Raw genomic sequence first — 18,719 nt, forward strand, 5'->3', positions numbered from 1 at the left:
GGTGGAATCTGTGACCAGATACTATCACTATAGAAAGGCACAAATCCACACCATCAAACAGTATGAAGGGGTATATTAATATTCGGGACCAGAAGGAAAAAGACCAATACCCAGAAATAAATCCTGAAGGCACAGAAATTTACAATCTAAATGGCAGAGAACTCAAAATAGCTATCATAAAAATAACAAAAAAACTCAAGTTACAAAACTTAGAAAGACAATTCAATGAAATTAGGAATAAAATTAATGAACGGAGGAAATTCTGCACAACAGAGATTGAAACAATAAGGAAAAGCCAATCAGAAACGTAGGAGATGAAAAACACAATGAATGACATAAAGAAAAATCTGGAGCCCTTAAATAGCAGAGCTGATATTATAGAGGACAGAATTAACAATTTAGAGGATAAAAATATAGAAATGCTTCAGATGGAGTAGGAGAAAGAACTAAGACTAAAAGGACATGAAGAAATTCTGAGAAATATCCTACTCAATTAGGAAATGCAACATAAGGATTATAGGTACTCCAGAGGGAGAAATGAGCAGAGAGATTGTTCAAAGAAATAATAGCTGAGAACTTCCCAAACCTGGGGAAGGAGCTGGAATTACAAGTAAAAGAAGCTAATAGAATGTGTGATTACGTCAACATAAAATGACCTCTCCAAGGCAAATATTAGTAAAACTGACAAAAGTCAATGACAAAAAATATTAAGGGCATCAAGGCAGAAGAAAATAACCACAAAGGAACACCTATCAGGCTGTTAGCAGATTTCTCAGCAGAAACTTTAAAGGCTAGGAGAGAGTGGAATGATATATTCAAAATTCTGAAAGACAGAAACCATCAGACAAGAATACTCTATCCAGTGAGAATGATCCTTCAGATATGATGGAGAAATAAAAACCTTCCCAGATAAACAAAAGCTGAGGGAGTTCATTGCCACAAGACCCTAAACCCCCCCACAAGAAATGATCAAGAAGGCCCTCATACCTGAAAAAAAAAAAAAAAAGGAAGAAGGGGTTCAGAAAACCTTGAGGAAGGAGATAAATAAGGAGACAAAATGAGAAAATTGCAACCCTCTATCGGAACAGGATGGCAAACATGTAATTATAACATTAAACATAAAAGGAAGGAAAATACCAAGAATAAATATAACGAGGTCATTTTAACCACAAACTCACAACACAAAACAGAAAAAGTTGTGACAACAATAACTTAGATGGGGGAGAGGAAAGGGATGGAACCTGCTTAGACTAAGGAAATAAGAGGCCATCAGAAACTGGACTATCTCATCTATGAGATTTATTTTTTGGGGGGGAAGATTAGCCCTGAGCTAACATCTGCTGCCAATCCTCCTCTTTTTGCTGAGGAAGCCTGGCCCTGAGCTAACATCCATGCCCATCTTCCTCTACTTTACATGTGGGACATTTACCACAGCATGGCTTGCCAAGTGGTGCCATGTCTGCACCCAGGATCCAAACCAGTGAACCCTGGGCTGCTGAAGCAGAACATGTGAACTTAACCACTGTGCCACCAGCCTGGCCCCTATGAGATCTTTTATATAAAGCTCACAGTAACCACTAAACAAAAAATCAGAACAGAGCCACAAATGATAAATAAAAACTGAGAAAACCATCAGAGAGCACCACCAAACTGAATAGGCAGTCCAAAATACGCATGACAAGAAATAAAGGAAATACAGAACAACTGGAAAACAAGTGATAAAATGGCAGCAATAAGCACTCATATATCAATAATCACTCTAAATGTAAATGGATTGTGTTCCCCAATCAAAAGACACAGAGTGGCTGGATGGATTAAAAAACGAGACCCAACAATATGTTGCCTCCAGGAACACATCTCAGCTCTACAGACAAACACAGACTTAGAGTGAAGGACGGAAGATGATATTCCAAGCTAATGACAAACAAAAGAAAACAGAAGCTGCCATACTTATATCAGACAAAGTAGACTTCAAGATTAAAAAGGCAATGAGAGACAAAGAGGGGCAGTATTTAGTGATAAAAGGGACACTCCACCAAGAGGACATGACACTTATAAATATATATAGACCTATCACAGGAGCACCAAAGTACATAAAGCAACTATTAATTGACCTAAAAGGAGATATTAACAGCCACAAAATAAGAGTAAGGGGGCTTAACACCCCACTTTCATCAATGGATAGATCATCCAGAAAGTCAACAAGGAAATAGTGGAATTAAATGAAAAACTAGACCAGATAGACTTGATATATATAGAACACTATCCAAAAACAGTAGGTTACACATTCTTCTCAAGTGTGCAGGGAACATTCTCAAGGATAGACCATATGTTGAGAAAGAAAGCAAGCGTCCATAAATTTAAGAGGATTGAAATAATATCAAACATCTTTTCTGACCATAATGCTATGAAACTAGAAATCAATTCCAAGAAAAAAACTTGGAAAGGGGCAAAGATGTGGAGATTAAACAACACACTACTGAATGACCAATGGATCATTGGAGAAATCAGATATTACCTCGAGACAAATGAATGTGAAAATACACCATACCAACTCATTTGGGATGCAGCAAAAGCTGTCCTAAGAGGGAAATTCATTGCAAAACAGGCTCACGTCAAGAAACAAGAAAAATCTCAAATAAGCAATCTCAAACTACACCTAATAGAATTAGAAAAAGAACAACAAACAAAGCCCAAAGTCAGTAGAAGGAGAAAATTAATAAAAATTAGTGAAGAAATAAATGAAATTGAAACAAAAAAGACAGTAGAAAGGATCACTGAAGCTAAGAGCTTGTTCTTTGAGAAGATAAACAAAATTGACAAACCCTTAGCCAGGCTCACAAAGAAAAAAGGAAGACTCAGATAAATAAAATTAGAAATGAAAGGAAAGGGGCCGGCCCCATGGCTGAGTGGTTAAGTTCGCACACTCCACTTCAGCGGCCCAGGGTTTCACTGGTTTGGATCCTGGATGCAGACATGGCATCGCTCATCAAGCCATGCTGAGGCAGCATCCCACATGCCACAACAACAAGGACCCACAACTAAAAATATACAACTATGTACAGGGGGCTTTGGGGAGTAAAAGGAAAAAAATCTTTAAAAAAAAAAAAGAAAAGAAAGAAATGAAAGGAGAAATTACAATGGATACCACAGAAACGCAAAAGACTATAAGACAATACTATGAAAAACTATACGGCAACAAATTGGACAACCAAGAAGAAATGGATAAATTCTTAGACTCTTACAAGCTCCCAAAACTGAATCAAGAATAGAGAATCTAAATATACCAATTACAAGTAAAGAGATTGAAACAGTAATCTAAAAACCTCCCAAAAAGTAAAAGTCCAGGACCAGATGGCTTCATTGGAGAATTCTACCAAACATTCAAAGAATATTGAATACCTATCCTTCTCAAACTATTCCAAAAAATTGAAGAAGATGGAATGCTTCCTAACACATTTTATGAGGCCAATGTCACCCTCATCCCAGAGCCAGACAAGGACAACACAAAGAAGGAAAATTACAGGCCAATCGCTGTATGAACACAGATGCAAAAATCCTCAACAAAATATTGGCAAACCAAATACAGCAATACATTAAAAGGATCATATACCATGATCAAGTTGGATTTATACCAGGGATGCAGGGATGATTCAACATCCACAAATCAATCAACGTGATACAGAACATTAACAAAAAGAGGAATAAAAACCACATGGTCATCTCAATAGATGCAGAGAAAGCATCTGACAAGATCCAACATCCATTTACGACAAAACTCTCAACAAAATGGGTATAGAAAGAAACTACCTCAACATAACAAAGGCCATATATGACAAACCCACAGCCAACAACATACTCAACAGGGAAAAACTGAAAGCCATCCTTCTGAGAACAGGCACAAGACAAGGGTGCCCACTCTCTCCACTCTTATTTAACATAGAACTGAAGGTTTTGACCAGAGCAATTAGGCAAGAAAAAGAAACAAAAGGTATCCAAATTGGCAAGGAAGAAGTAAAACTCTGTTTTCAGAAAACATGATTTTATATATAGAAAACCCTGAAGAATCCATCAGAAAACTATTAGAAATAATCAACAACTATAGCAAAGTTGCAGGGTACAAAATCAACTTACAAAAATCAGTTGTCTTTCTATACTCTAATAACAAGCTAACAGAAAGAAAACTCAAGAATACAATCCCATTACAATCACAACAAAAAGAATAAAATATCTAGGAATAAATTTCATCAAGGAGGTGAAAGACCTATACAATGAAAACTATAAGACATTATTGAAAGACACTGATGACTTGGCCAGCCTGGTGGCACAGCATTTAAGTTTGCATGCTCTGCTTTGGTAGCTCGGGGTTAGCCAGTTCAGATCCCGGGTGTGGACCTATGCACCGCTCAAGCCATGCTGTGGCAGGCGTCCCACATATAAAGTAGAGGAAGATGGGCACGGATGTTAGCTCAGGGTCAGTCTACCTTAGCAAAAAGAGGAGGACTGGCGGCAGGTGTTAGCTCAGGGCAAATCTTCCTCAAAAAAAAAAAAGACATCGATGATGACATAAACAAATGGAAAGATATTCTATGCACGTGGATCGGAAGAATAAACATAGTTAAAACGTCTATATAACCTAAAGCAATCTACAGATTCCATGCAATCCCAACCAGAATCCCAATGTCACTCTTCACAGAAATAGAACAAAGAATCCTAAAATTTATATGGAGCAACGAAAGACCCCAAATAGCTAAAGCAATCCTGAGAAAAAAGAACAAAGCTGGAGGCATCACAATCCCTGACTTCAAAATATACTACAAAGTCATAGTGATCAAAATAGTATGGTACTGGTACAAAAACAGACACACAAATCAATGGAACAGAACTGAAAGCCCAGAAATAAAACCACACATCTATGGACAGCTAATCTTTGACAAAGCAGCTAAGAACATACAATGGAAGAAAGATGGTCTCTTCAATAAACGGTGTTGGGAAAACTGGACAGCAACATATAAAAGAATGAAAGTAGACCGTTATCTTTTGTCATACACAAAAATTAACTCAAAATGGATTAAAGACTTGAAGGTAAGACGTGAAACCATAAAACTCCTAGAAATATAGGCAGAACACTTTGACATCGGTCTTAGAAGGATCTTTTTGAATACCATGCATACACAGGCAAGGCAAACAAAAGGAAAAAATAAGAAATGGGACTTCATCAGACTAAAGAGCTTCAGCAAGGCAAAGGAAACCATCGACAAAATGAAAGGACAACCTACTAACTGGGAGAAAATATTTGTAAATCATATATTCAACAAGAAGTTAATCTCCAAAATATATAAATAACTCATACAACAACAACAACAATAAATTCAATCAAAAAGAATAGGCAGAGGATATGAACAGACCCTTTTCCAAAGACAACATACAGATGACCATGTACAGGTACGTGAAAAGATGTTCTGTGAAACATCAGGGAAATGCAAATCAAAACTACAATGAGATATCACCTTACACCTGGTAGAATGGCTATAATTAGCAATAGAAAAAACAAATGTTGGAGACCATGTCGAGAAAAAGGAACCCTCATGCACTGCATGGAGGGAATGCAAACTGGTTCACTCACTGCGGAAAACAGTATGGCGATTTCTCAAATTGAAAATAGAAATTCAATACAACCCAGCTATCCCACTACTGGGTATTTATCCAAAGAACTTGAAATCAACGATTCAGAGAGTTACGCATCCCTGTGTTCACTGCAGCATTATTCACAATAGCCATGACATGGAAGCAACCCAAGTGCCCATCGACTGATGAATGGATAGAGATCATGTGATATATATACATAATGGACTACTCAGCCATAAAAAAAACAAACCATCCCACTTGCAACAACATGGATGGAGCTTGAAGGTATTATGTTAATCAAAATAAGCCAGACAGAGAAAGACAAACACCATATGATTTCACTCATATGTAGAAGATAAACGAATATGTGGACAAAGAGAACAGATTAGTGCTTACTAGAGGTGAAGGGGGTTGGGGGTGGGCATAAGGGGGGTAAAGGGGCACATATATATGGTGACTGACAAATAATAAAACGTACAACTGAAATTTCACAATGTTATAAACTATTATCAGCTCAATTAAAAAGACAAAACAAAAAAAATAGCAAGCCTGTACCGTCAGCCTGGCACGATGAGCCGATGGTACGAGTGCTAATCCAGGATCTTCCCGAAAGCAGTAATTGAGACAGTGCAGGGACTCTTTCTTAAAAAGCAGGAAAGTAATGTATTTTATATGTGTTTTCACCCAAAGGGACTAAAAACGAGTTGACCTTAAGGTATTAAGACTTGGTCCTCTAGAAAACTCAGTTATAACACTGAGGCAACTTGACTATCCATATTTACTGGTTATCTATATCAATTATGGCTCTACTTATCCAAGTTAAACTATTTTAAATTGAAGAACTCCAATTGTAAAAAATGTTTTTAAATTTCTAAACAAATTGCCATAGTAAGCCTGACATTTCCACTTTAGACAGTAGCCACCTAAGAGCTCTAAATATATTTATCATTTATATTCTAGTTCCTCAATTCTAATATGACGTATCTATATTTTTCAATTCTTATATATTACAGCTTAATATGCATATTACAGCTTACTATGCACATTACAGCTTTTGAAGAAGGCATGTATCAGTTGTAAAACATGCTGATCTCAGAAATGTTAAAATATCTTTAAGTGATCATTTTTGGATAGAGAAAATGTATTTCAATACAACACTAACAGTTTTGATAAAAACCAAAAAGGCAGAATGGCTTAATTAAGAACATGGGCTCTTCAGCCACACAAACCCAACTCTGAATCCTGTTTGACTACTACTGGCTGTGTGGTTTGGGGAAACTTCCTCAACTTCTTCCTATCCCAGTTTTCCTATTTGCAAAACGCAGGTGACAACTCACCTAATTGACTACCTGTGTGCTAGACTGCAGACATCGCTGAATAATGAGCACAGTGCCTGGTACACAGCCGATACTGAATGTTAGCTAAATACTAGTTATTGTCAATATTACAAACCTCATCAACTCAACGAAATGAGATATGAAACAAGGTTTGATTTTGCTGATCCGGGTTGGATGTGGTATTGCCATTTCCTAAAAGCTCACAATTCCTCTCATGACCCATCCTAGAATTTTATTAGGGGGTCCCTATGAACTATTACTTGTTACAATTTTCCAAACAAAGCAAGATCTATCTTTATACCAACTTCTCAGCATGCTCACTCTCCTCGCCACTGCCCTTTGGTCAATAACATAGCAGCTAATTTGGGATCTTGTTGGCAACCTCTCAAGTAGCTTTGGTTTGGGGAAGGAGCCAAGTTAGATACTTAGATTTATTCTATCAACTTCCCCTTACAATGATCTAACTTAAAAAAGTTCAATCTTATCTTCCTAGAAGCAGCAAAACATAACTTCAGAGATTCACTTTTCTGGTCACCCATTCCAGAACCCAGGCATGGGTATAAATCCATTTATTAATGCTCCTAACATCTTAGAAAACTTTTGGCTTAAAAACTTTTTGGGGGGGCCGGCCCCGAGGCGAACTGGTTAAGTTCGTGGGCTCCACTGATTCAGCGGCCTGGGGTTTCGCCAGTTCAGACCCTGGGTGCAGACCTAGCACCGCTCATCAAGCCCCACTAAGGTGGCGTCCCTCATAGCAGAACTAGGACTTACAACTACAATACACAACTATGTACTGGGGGGCTTTGGGGAGAAGAAAAGAAAAAAAAAAAGACCGGCAACAGATGTTAGCTCAGGGCCAATCTTAAAAAAAAAAATTTTTCAAAACAAAGCACTAAGAACTATAATTAACACTAATTTCATTCAAGTTGTAATGGTAACTAGAAATTCTGTTGAAGTCAACTGATGCTTAAAAATGACTAAACCAAGAGCTGTAAAAAACTTTTCCAGGCCACAGAAGTGGGAGTGACAGTCCTTACACAGCTGTCACTTTTCTGCAGTCTTCTTTGGTTACATCTTCCAATCTTTGATGCAGATCTTTCTAAAGACCTGTACCAGTCACCGTTCTCCTTCTTAAGTTCCTTCACAGGTTTCCTGGGTGACTGGTTCTCTCTCCATGCTAAGAATGTCACATCCTTGGAAATGCTCATGGCATCCTGAGTTGGCTGAATACATCAATGAAGTCTACACAGCCAACTAAGGAACTCTCACTAAACCAACCCACGTGATGACTGAACTTGACAACCACCCCAAGCTATTTTGTAAAAACATTACCACCTAAGTTTATTTGCACTCTTCAAATCCAGGCATTCTATGCATTAGCGTTTAGTGTGGGAGCAGCCTGCAAAACCCGAATCCATTACTGGTTTCCTTAAAAATCTGCGATAGAACTTTATCAATTCCTCCAGTTTGGGACCAAGATGCAGCAGGCATTTGGCCAGTTCCCTGCTGGAAAAAGAGCAAATCACCCTGAAAATGTCTTGGATGTGGTTCCAGAGTACGATTTATATATAACTGTCTCCAACTATCTGATGGAAAAGCAACTCACGAGAACATGATTGTTTAATTACTGGCATACTCTCATATATTTTAGTAAGATAAAAACTATTAGGATATCACTAATCTGTTCACTTCCTGTCTTTACTACTAAGAACTTAAGCCCATATTTTTGCTGTCAGCATCTCATTTAGCAATGAATGCAATGTGGTGATGGAGCTGGTATTCTATCGCTGATGGGGCAAGAAAGTGGGACAAACCCCTTGAGGGAAACGGACAGTAGTTACCCAGAGTGTATGTTCCTCTGACACAGGAAGTCTAGAAATGTATCATACAGATAAACATGCAAATATTTACGTAGAGACTGTTACAAGGATATTTACTGCAGCACCATTTACAATACTAAGGCTGGAAACACTAACGTCCAAAAGCAGTCAACTGATGTTAAAGGAAAAATAACGAGTACATGAATGTTAGGCAGTCATTTGAGATAAATCTAAATGCCTGATACAGAATCATCTATATTAACTACCTACCTACACACATTCATGTATATAGACACTCCCTGGAAGAAACTACTTACACTGAGTGTTTCTAGTAAGGGAGATGCTATACTATTTTTTACCGTGTGTACACGTACTACTGAGAATGAATTCAACATTTCTGTTCCTGCCACTAACCGTGGTGGTGGTAGTAGGGGGTGGAGTAATTTCACCTCAGCCTAAAGAGGATTATTCTGAAACATTCAGCCTTATTTGGTTTAAAAAACCCAAAACTCCATGCTAGAAAATGATCCATAATTACACCTTGTATTAAATATGCATTTGTACTTTAATGATTAAAATAAATACCATGTTGTTACCTGGTTTAGAAGACAGGATAGGTAACGAATTCACTTGGACTACTTAGTGTTCTTCACAACCAAGTTACAGTAATTTTTTTCAAAAATATACATCATCTCTGGGAAACAGACAAGGGATTTATGGGGGGGGGGGAAAAGAAAAGGGATCTTTTCACATTCAGGCAAACAATACCGTCAATGTGTTTAGACTAGAGATTTTATTTTAGAAGGATAAAGGATGGAGGCGCAATGATATTTGGCATTTTTAATTTAGGTTTGTTTTATTTAAGTTTAATGTTAATTCCATGCTGTGTTTCAGTAAGAACAATACAGATTCTGTATCTGTGGCTCCAGTCAGATATCCAGTAGTACAAATTAGCTTCAAGTTACACATACTGAACAAAAGAGGTTGAGCGAGCGAAGGAGGGGAGGGGGGGCCCAGGGGGAGAGGGAAGGAGAAGAAACAAAGAATTGAACACGCATGCAGGCTTTTCCATACCACCTTCAATGCTAACCTGCTTCAGAGGGAGAGTAAAAGTAGGCAAGAATGAGCAGCCACGGATTGTTGAACTGTTACCAGCACCATGCTTTTCAGCAACATTTCAGCAGAGTTTGAAACATTTTTTACAGCAAAACCATTACAACAAATTCCCCAAACAACCTTTAACCACCTCAAGCTAACACTCAATTAATTTTAAACATTGGTATAAAATTCGATTTAACAATTAGAAAAAGGAAAAATGATACCACTTATGCCTCTATAGTGTGATTAACCCCTCTCTTAGATGCTTGCATCTCCTAGAAGTCTAATGGCTTTCAAATGTAACTTCCATTTCTAATGTTGATCTTGCCACACCTGGCAGGAGACAATACAGTAATGCTGAAAAAGCCTCTATGCAGTCCTGTTAGTGTCTTAAAGAACCTAAAAGCTGGGACCAGTAAAATCCACAGAAATTCACTCTTGCCTTTAAGAACTTTTGAAAACTGTTTTAAAAAAAACCAACAGGGCAGGAACCTAAATTCTGAGACCAAATGTGAAAGTCAGATTTGGTGGTTCTCAGCAACAATGGGGGAATTTCCAAGGGGGGGTGGGATGGGAAGGAGTGGGGTGGTCAGAGATGGTTTCTCTTGTTGGCTTTTATGTCTCACTGATTTTCATCTTCCACATCCTGCAGCGCTTCTTTATTCTGCTCTTCACCTGCAAAGAAGAATGACAGTCAATTATTTCATACCAACTCAATTAGGCTGTTGTGGTCACAAACAAAGGTATCATTCCAAGCATAAAGACTCCTTATATTTGCTACAATTGGTATTAAACACAGACAGGCAAAGGACTTCTACCATCCTGGACACCTGAAATGCCTAAGCCAAGAGGTGCCTGTTGGATCAAGGTCCTGAATGGTCAATAAGATGAAAAAAAAATGATTCATAGTAAAAGTCAATGTTTTTATGCTAAGTAAGCTCTTAAAATAGACAGCCAAAGTAACCATACTATTAAAATGATTTTCAAGCTTTCATGTATATCTTGCGTCAAAATACTCTTTCTCAATAACCTCGCCTCTTCAAGAATCAAGAGTATTTTAAAACTTTCGGAAAAATCTAATTTACCCACAAGCTCCATATCAGAAATGCTTCAGATCAGAAATGCTTCAATAAAGAGATCTGAGCAGTAAAATTCTCCAAAGGAGTTCTATAGTTTTGGAGGGAAGGTTCTGTTTTTGTAAATGAATATTTTATATATTTTCTATCTTGGCCAGTCACATCAAACCATAAAACAGATTTCTCACTCCAGAGAGAAACAGCATGCTCAAAGTAATCCAAACCACTGAGGTTATTAAAGAAGGGCATTTGGACCAGTTCTCTCATGCCATTTTTCCTTCCCCTTTGAACATGATGATCAGCCTGAGGAGTTTCAACTGCACTATGACATGCAACAGAAAGCCAGCCTATTCACTGAAAAATCGTCTACCTATTAATAAGCATTAATCAGCCATAATAAAGAAGCATGCAGGCTTTTGTAAAAAAAAAAAAAAAAAAAAAAAAAAAACAGGTAAAAGTTACATTCTTTTGTGTTTTAACAAACCACTTGTAATTCCTACAGAGTTACTACTTTGAATCAAAATGAAGTCAATTAACTAATCCAACAATCATAATACGACAGTTCGGACAATCCATCCATTCATAGTGCTTACTAAATTAATTAGGATGGACAAATGACACCAAGACTGGCTGCCTACAGACATAAAGCATTTACCCTGAGGAATGCTTTTAAATAGTCTTGAAGACCTTGATATGATAAATGATAAATGCTGTCAAGGCAACAAAGATTAAGGAAAGATAGTTTTATTTTATTTATTTATTTAGTGAAAAAAATGTTTGACATTGATATGTGACTTAGAAAAGTACTTAATGCACATAAAGATTTTTGACTCACATATAGAAAAAGACATGCAAAGAAAGACAAAAATAACCATTTACTGAGGAAAGAAACGGACCACCCAAGTGTTCCCCAAAGATAAGAAGGTATTCAAATTTAGGAAATAACAACATTCACTCTCATTTTTAACAGCAATACATTGCCAAAATATGGTTAACATACAACAAAAGAGCACACTCTAATTCACTCATAAGCAACCATCAGATTTGCCAAAAGTTCCAACTAACTTTGGCATAAAAATATTGTCAGATTAAGTCACACCGAACCAGAGGTAGAAAGGGGTAGCAGACCATAAACGTCTTAGAAGGTTTCACATCCTGGAACATAGAACAGGCAGTTTTGTAAGCGACAGGGTGATGATATGCAGGCATGATTAGTGAAGAACCAAAACTAAAAGCAGAATTCACTGTGCCATGAGAATGACTTACAAAGTAGAGTTTTTAGGAAAGGAAGAGTTGGATTTTCCTTTAGGAATCTATATTGCAAGGAGAAACGGAGGGAGAACAATCATATGAAAGCAACATCACAAGAAAAATAAACCAAGAGAACAGGACAAAGGAAAACATCAATGATTAGGGGAGTCAGATTTCGGTCGTTTTTACTTTGTATAAACTTCACTCTAAGAAATAATCTGTTTCTTTTACCTTTAAGAGGATGAAATAACACCCTCTTAAAAGGCACATGGGGAAAAAAAGGTTTCCTTGGATATGTATTTCTTTGCCCCCTGTTCCTAGATTGTGGGGGAGGAGTGGAAGGGACAGAAAGAACACACATTTCCTCTCTAGGGACTTGTGTATCAAACAGTCCTCTGATCACAGGTTAAGAGAACAGGACTGAAATCATTTGATAAGAAAAAGTGGTGAGCTCTTGAAACAACTACCTTCCAACACACGTGGACAGACATTAACATATTCGGCAGTTAAAAAACATAAAAGTGTGTAAGTAAAACACATACATATCCTCCCTTAGAAATCCTCAATTCAAATGTTTGTTGATATAATTTTTCATAGCAAAGTAAAAAAGGAGAAAACCATCTAAACAATCCTTAAACTAAATGCAAGTAACATCCTGGAAAACTGCCAATTCCATAACTGCAATTCTACATTCATTGATTTTGTCACAAAACCAATTTAAGAAAACATTTAATATCATCCCTTTTAGCAAAACTGGCAAATAATTTCCTAGTACCTACGATAACTTGTAAATTCAGAGAGTTTGTTAATTTTACAAGAATTTGACGTCAAGAGACTACTTGAATTTTTCACCGTTAAACTACCATGTTTCATAATTTCAGTTATTTTATGACAAAGCTCTTAAATGAAAATTAGTCTGTTTCAACCAAATTTAATCAATTGTGCAACTTACAAAGTGATAAGGAAGCAATTGGATTTCACTAGATTAAAAAAAAACTGGTGATTAAAGAGAAATCTGTGCTAAAATGTAGTAAAACATTTTTGTACAAAGAACCTTCCCAACTATGAAAACACAGTTTAAAGAAAGCCTATTTTTAAATGATCCATTTCATAAAATAATGCTCAATAATCAAGAAAAAGAGTACTACCTTCAGTTCTGTATAAAAATGGAGTGACATATGGTCTACTCTGATTAATAAATTCTTGGTTATCAGTGATAATGAACATGAGTGGCACAAGAAAATATAAACTAGATTTCTATTTAATTTTATTATCTAGCAAATTAGTTATAAAGACCTGGCATCAAATGTCAAAAAGAACATAAAGCATTTCAACCCAGGTCACCTTGTTATTTTCACCATCAAAAAAATTTCCCCAGAGGTCAGAGGGTATAGCTTACTTAGGTCAATCCCGCTTACCAAACTCTCCACATGCTTTCTTTTTATCCCCTCAAACAGGCAGAGAGAGACTAGTCTTCTCTGAGCTGGGGGTGACTCTGAAGAGTCCTCAGTTGTTAGGCCAATCTTCTTAGCAGTTATTGTTAGTATACAATATAATTTTAAAGCTGGAAGGAACCTGAAGTCATTAGTTCAGAGACAGTAAATTGGTTTTGAGTCCCATAGACTGATAGCAGGTGCCTAAAGTGCTGTGTTGAAAAGCAATCTGTGGCTCCAGTTGGCTTTGTTGGAAAATTGTCCAAGTAGGTCATCACAAGTGCCACATATCTCAAGCCCATCTAGGTTAAGTATCTAAATACTTCATAGAGCTGGTGAGCTTTAGGAGCTGAGTCACCTAATTTTTACTTTAGTACCATAACCTAAGCTTAAAATGTGATTTTATCCTTCCAGAGCAAACAAATTGACAACATACATGCCCTGATACCCATTTTCAGAGGCACGTTTGAAAAGCAGAATGCTTCCAAAGACAGTACAGCATGTTCAGCAACAGAGACTTCAGGTAGCTTCAAGAAAAGCAACCTCCACTTCACTTTGGGTAATACACTCTTAAAGGATCTGCAGCTAAAACAACAAACTGTTTCTACTCCCCATACCACCATAACCAACTGCAAAACTATCTCATAATGGTCATGTCACACTAGTTTATCATCCCCGCATTCAATGATCTACAGTGGATAAAAATGACTCTAGGGCCGGCCCAGTAGCGCAGCGGTTGGGTTCACCCATTCTGCTTCAGTGGCCTGGGGTTCGCCGGTTCAGATCCCGGGGGCAGACATGGCACCGCTTGTCAAGCCATACTGTGGTAGGCATCCCACATATAAAGTAGAGGAAGATGGGCACAGATGTTAACTCAGGGCCAGTCTTCCTCGGCAAAAAGAGGAGGATTGGCAGCAGTTAGCTCAAGGCTAATCTTCCTCAAAAATAAAAAATAAAAAATAAACAAAAATTTTAAAAAAGTGATTCTTTGGAAAGGGGCAGAAGAAAGCATGCTTTAAAAATCAACAAATGTAGGGGCTGGCCCCGTGGCTGAGTGGTTAAGTTCGCGCACTCCGCTGCAGGCGGCCCAGTGTTTCGTTGGTTCGAATCCTGGGCGCGGACATGGCATTGCTCGTCAGACCACGCTGAGGCAGCGTCCCACATGCCACAACTAGAAGAACCCACAACGAGAAATATACAACTACGTACTGGGGGGCTTTGGGGAGAAAAAGGAAAAAATAAAATCTTTAAAAAAAAAAAAAAATCAACAAATGTGACAGATTTGGGCTTTTACATGTAGAATAAACATCAAGCTCCCACGCCCCATTACAAGATTAAGTCTTGTAAAGTACTCCAGGTAACTGTTACAATCAAAAACTCTAAAATAAGGACCCAAGGGCAGAACATTCCATTTGCTCTATAGAATACAAAGGGAAACTAGTTCCTTTTTTAAATAAAAATTTCCATACAGAGAAGATGCTTCATAAACATCTACTGATATCATCTAGTTTTAACCTGAGGATACCATTCAGCCAAAGTGACCACAACATTGAAATACAATTAACCTTAGACACCCCCCACCACTGCATCTGAGGAAGATAAATGAACTGCTTCCTCTCTCTCCATCTTTCAAAACAGTGAGGGAAAAGAGGTTAAACTAAGTTTAGCAAACATTATTAGAAGCAAAACTTTAAAATCTTTGAATATTAACAAAAGATGCCCTTTTCCAAACATGTCTTTTGGTCTAATTAAAATCTGATAGTTTAGAGGACAGGCTGTGAGTCTAAATTGTAGTGTGATGTTGAGAAATACCAAGGAATTTCTAACAGTAAAAAGATCAACAACTGAGAGAGACACATTTAACTTCAGTTTCCTTACCATCACCCTGCATGTCTGAAGTCCATAGTGTCAGATTATCACGTAACAACTGCATGATAAGAGTAGAGTCCTTATAGCTTTCTTCACTCAGCGTATCCAGTTCTGCAATTGCATCATCAAAAGCTGCTTTTGCCAACCTGCAAGTATTTACATAAAAGTGTTACCAAAAAAAATGTAAACAAGCTCAAAAACAGAATGAGAAATGATTTAAGTCAGCTATTAATCTTTTCTTCAGTCACGCCAAAGTATGTAATAATGACATGCAGCACTTGGGTTTAGGCACTGAAATAAAAGAAAAGCAGATATAACTGATGAAAATGAACTTTCTATTTAATTTTGTAATCTAGCAACTATGGAGCTAACAGAACTTCAGGAGCACCACTTCTTAACTATGCTTTCGACAAGCTTATCAGTAAAAAGAATATACGGCCCAAACTCCATCCTAAGGCACCACCAAAATATAGGCAATAAAGGTATTTTCAACTTCTAGTCAAGAGCTCATTTAATAAAGTTTTAATGCAAAAAGAGAAAATTCTGGATAATATTCCAGTTAATTCAATAGAATTTAAAGTTAATGAAAAAGGCAATACAGAACACACGAAAATATGATCATATAAGCCACTTACTACAATTTTTTTATTCTCTTTTTTATTGCAGTAACTGGTTTGTAACTATTTACTACTGTTTAAAGGAAAGAAAATCCACATTTATTGAGTACTGGGTACTATGTACAGCCAAGTGATGCTGGACACTAGTGTGGAAAAAGAAAACAGGAAAGAGAGTCCACAAGAAATGAACTTAAAACATCTAAGAATAGAGGATTGACAAACAAGTGTTATAAAAAAATACAGTGCTATTCTTTTTTTTTTTAAGATTTTATTTTTCTTTTTTCTCCCAAAGCCTCCCCTCCAGTTACATAGTTGTATATTTTTAGTTGTGGGTCCTTCTAGTTGTGGCATGTGGGATGCCGCCTCAGCATGGCTTGATGAGGGGTGCCATGTCCACGCCCAGGATTCGAACTGGTGAAATCCTGGGCCGCCAAAGCAGAGCATGCTAACTTAACCACTCAGCCATGGGGCCGGCCCCAATACAGTGCTATTCTGGAGAAAGTACTTCAGGGACTCGAGGAGGAAGAAATGAGATGTCAAATCTGAACTAATCTTAATGGGTAGGAAAAGCGCATAAATGGCACACTTCAAGTTAAAGCAAAGGTATGGAGGTGACTTTTTTTTTTTTAAAGATTTTTAAATTTTTTTCCTTTTTCTCCCCACAGCCCCCTGCTACATAGTTGTATATTCTTCGTTGTGGGTCCTTCTAGTTGTGGCATGTGGGACGCTGCCTCAGCGTGGTTTGATGATCAGTGCCATGTCCGCGCCCAGGATTCAAACCAACGCAACACTGGGCCGCCTGCAGCGGAGCGCACGAACTTAACCACTCGGCCACGGGGCCAGCCCCTGGAGGTGACTTAAGTGAAGGTACGTGTGGGACAGCCAGACTGGAGAATGACAATGAAAGACTGAACCAATGCCATCAGCTGAACAGATAGCTATAGCTTCTTTAGTTACCATCTGTATCTATTGGACAAACTCAACCAACCCTTTAGAATGTTTTTAAATTAATATTGGTTTCCATTCAAATAAATCCACCTTACAGCAGGAAAATCTCTTTTCATGGAATATCTGATGCTTACATACTCAAGAATACTAAAGTTACAAAGGACAAACATATTATTCCAATTATACAAGGTACCTAAAATAGGCAAATTCATAAAGACAGAAAGTAGAGATTTCCTGGCACTGAGGGGGAAAGGAACATGGAGAGTTATCGCTTAGTGGCTATAGCCTGTTTCAGGTGAGGAAAAAGTTTTAAAATAGACTGTAGTGTCAGTTACACAACATTGTGGATGTATTTAATACTGCTGAATTGTACAATTAAAAATGATTAGAATCATTAACTTCACATTTTGCATATTTTACCATAATTTTTAAAAAAATAAAAAGCTTTGTATGTAAAGTTAAGTCCCTAAATTTTTATCTACAGGGGCTGGCCTGGTGGCGTAGTGGTTGGGTTCATGCACTCCATTCCACTGGCGTGGCATTCGCAGGTTTGGATCCTCAGCACAGACCTACATACTGCTCAAGCCATGCTGTGGCAGCATCCCACATATAAAACAGAGGAAGACTGGAACAGATGTCAGCTCAGGGCCAAGCTTCCTCACCAAAAAAAAGTATCTATACCAAAAACTGGAAACAACGTGAAATACAAATGGGGGAATAGTTTAATATACATTAATGAGATGGAAAACTGTTCATGTTAAAATATAAAATGATATGTACACTAAGAGTCTAATATTAAAAACATTGCTTACAAAAACTGAAAAACTAATATACAAAAACAAAGATAATTCTACTGCGATAATTCCTCTCATTCTCTTCTCCCACTCTCTAACAAATTAAAGATTCTTCTCAATCTACCAACAAAAATTTTCCCAATCAACATAATTATCCTAACTGCTACCCTAGTGATAGAGAAAAGGTGTGTCTCTATTAAGAGCCAAAAGAATTACTGTATGGCCAGGTCTACAACGGCAGCCCCAGAAAACCACACACAAAACAAGCAGCTATTCTCCTTCGGAACCGTCCTCACTGTCACAGTGAGCGCTTTTGTTCTCTTCCAAGACTTACCTGCAGGCACGGTCTGGGGAATTAAGAATTTCATAGTAGAATACGGAAAAATTGAGAGCAAGACCTAAGCGAATGGGATGCGTTGGTGGAAGTTCTGTCATTGCAATATCACTAGCAGCTTTATAAGCCACTAGGCTGTTCTCTGCAGCCTCCTTCCTGTCATTTCCTGTGGCAAATTCAGCCAGATACCTGTGGTAGTCCCCTTTCCTAAAACAAAACAAAAACAACAAAAAAACAGAATTAGGGATAATACCACTTAAATGAAAATAAACAAAATTTTTCATTACTATATAAAAAAAGTAACAAAATATATTTAACAATTAACAACTACACTTCAGTAATTTCAAAAGTCTCTTCAGAAATGACAGACTCATCATCTATTTAGTTTTCCTTCTGAGAGAATTCATATTGCCAAAGATAAGCAAAATCCTGGATAAATTAACTGAAAAATCAACAAATTTATCACTTGATAGACTAGAATTAAATATGAAAAGTAGTTCCAAAGAATGACACA

The 18,719-nt window shown here is 37.4% G+C and overlaps 1 protein-coding gene across 4 annotated transcripts in view; it reads right to left on the minus strand.

Annotated features, from left to right (window-relative positions):
- Positions 1-9,615: 9,615 nt before the first annotated feature.
- Positions 9,616-18,719, minus strand: part of YWHAE (tyrosine 3-monooxygenase/tryptophan 5-monooxygenase activation protein epsilon) — a 41,376-nt gene continuing 32,272 nt past the window's right edge. For 2 of the 4 annotated variants that reach the window (XM_008514777.2, XM_070562855.1), the window contains exons 4-7: positions 18,206-18,412; positions 15,522-15,658; positions 12,226-12,272; positions 9,616-10,558 (exon numbers count right to left, since the gene is read on the minus strand). In XM_008514777.2, coding sequence (XP_008512999.1) covers positions 12,265-12,272; positions 15,522-15,658; positions 18,206-18,412 — 352 coding nt within the window. In that variant the 3' untranslated portion in view covers positions 9,616-10,558; positions 12,226-12,264. The remainder of the gene's footprint in view (positions 10,559-12,225; positions 12,273-15,521; positions 15,659-18,205; positions 18,413-18,719) is intronic. The other 2 variants (XM_008514776.2, XM_070562854.1) reach the window with 1 other exon arrangement.

The sequence above is a fragment of the Equus przewalskii genome, chromosome 10 (assembly GCF_037783145.1).
Source record: "Equus przewalskii isolate Varuska chromosome 10, EquPr2, whole genome shotgun sequence".
Lineage (NCBI taxonomy): Eukaryota > Metazoa > Chordata > Mammalia > Perissodactyla > Equidae > Equus > Equus przewalskii.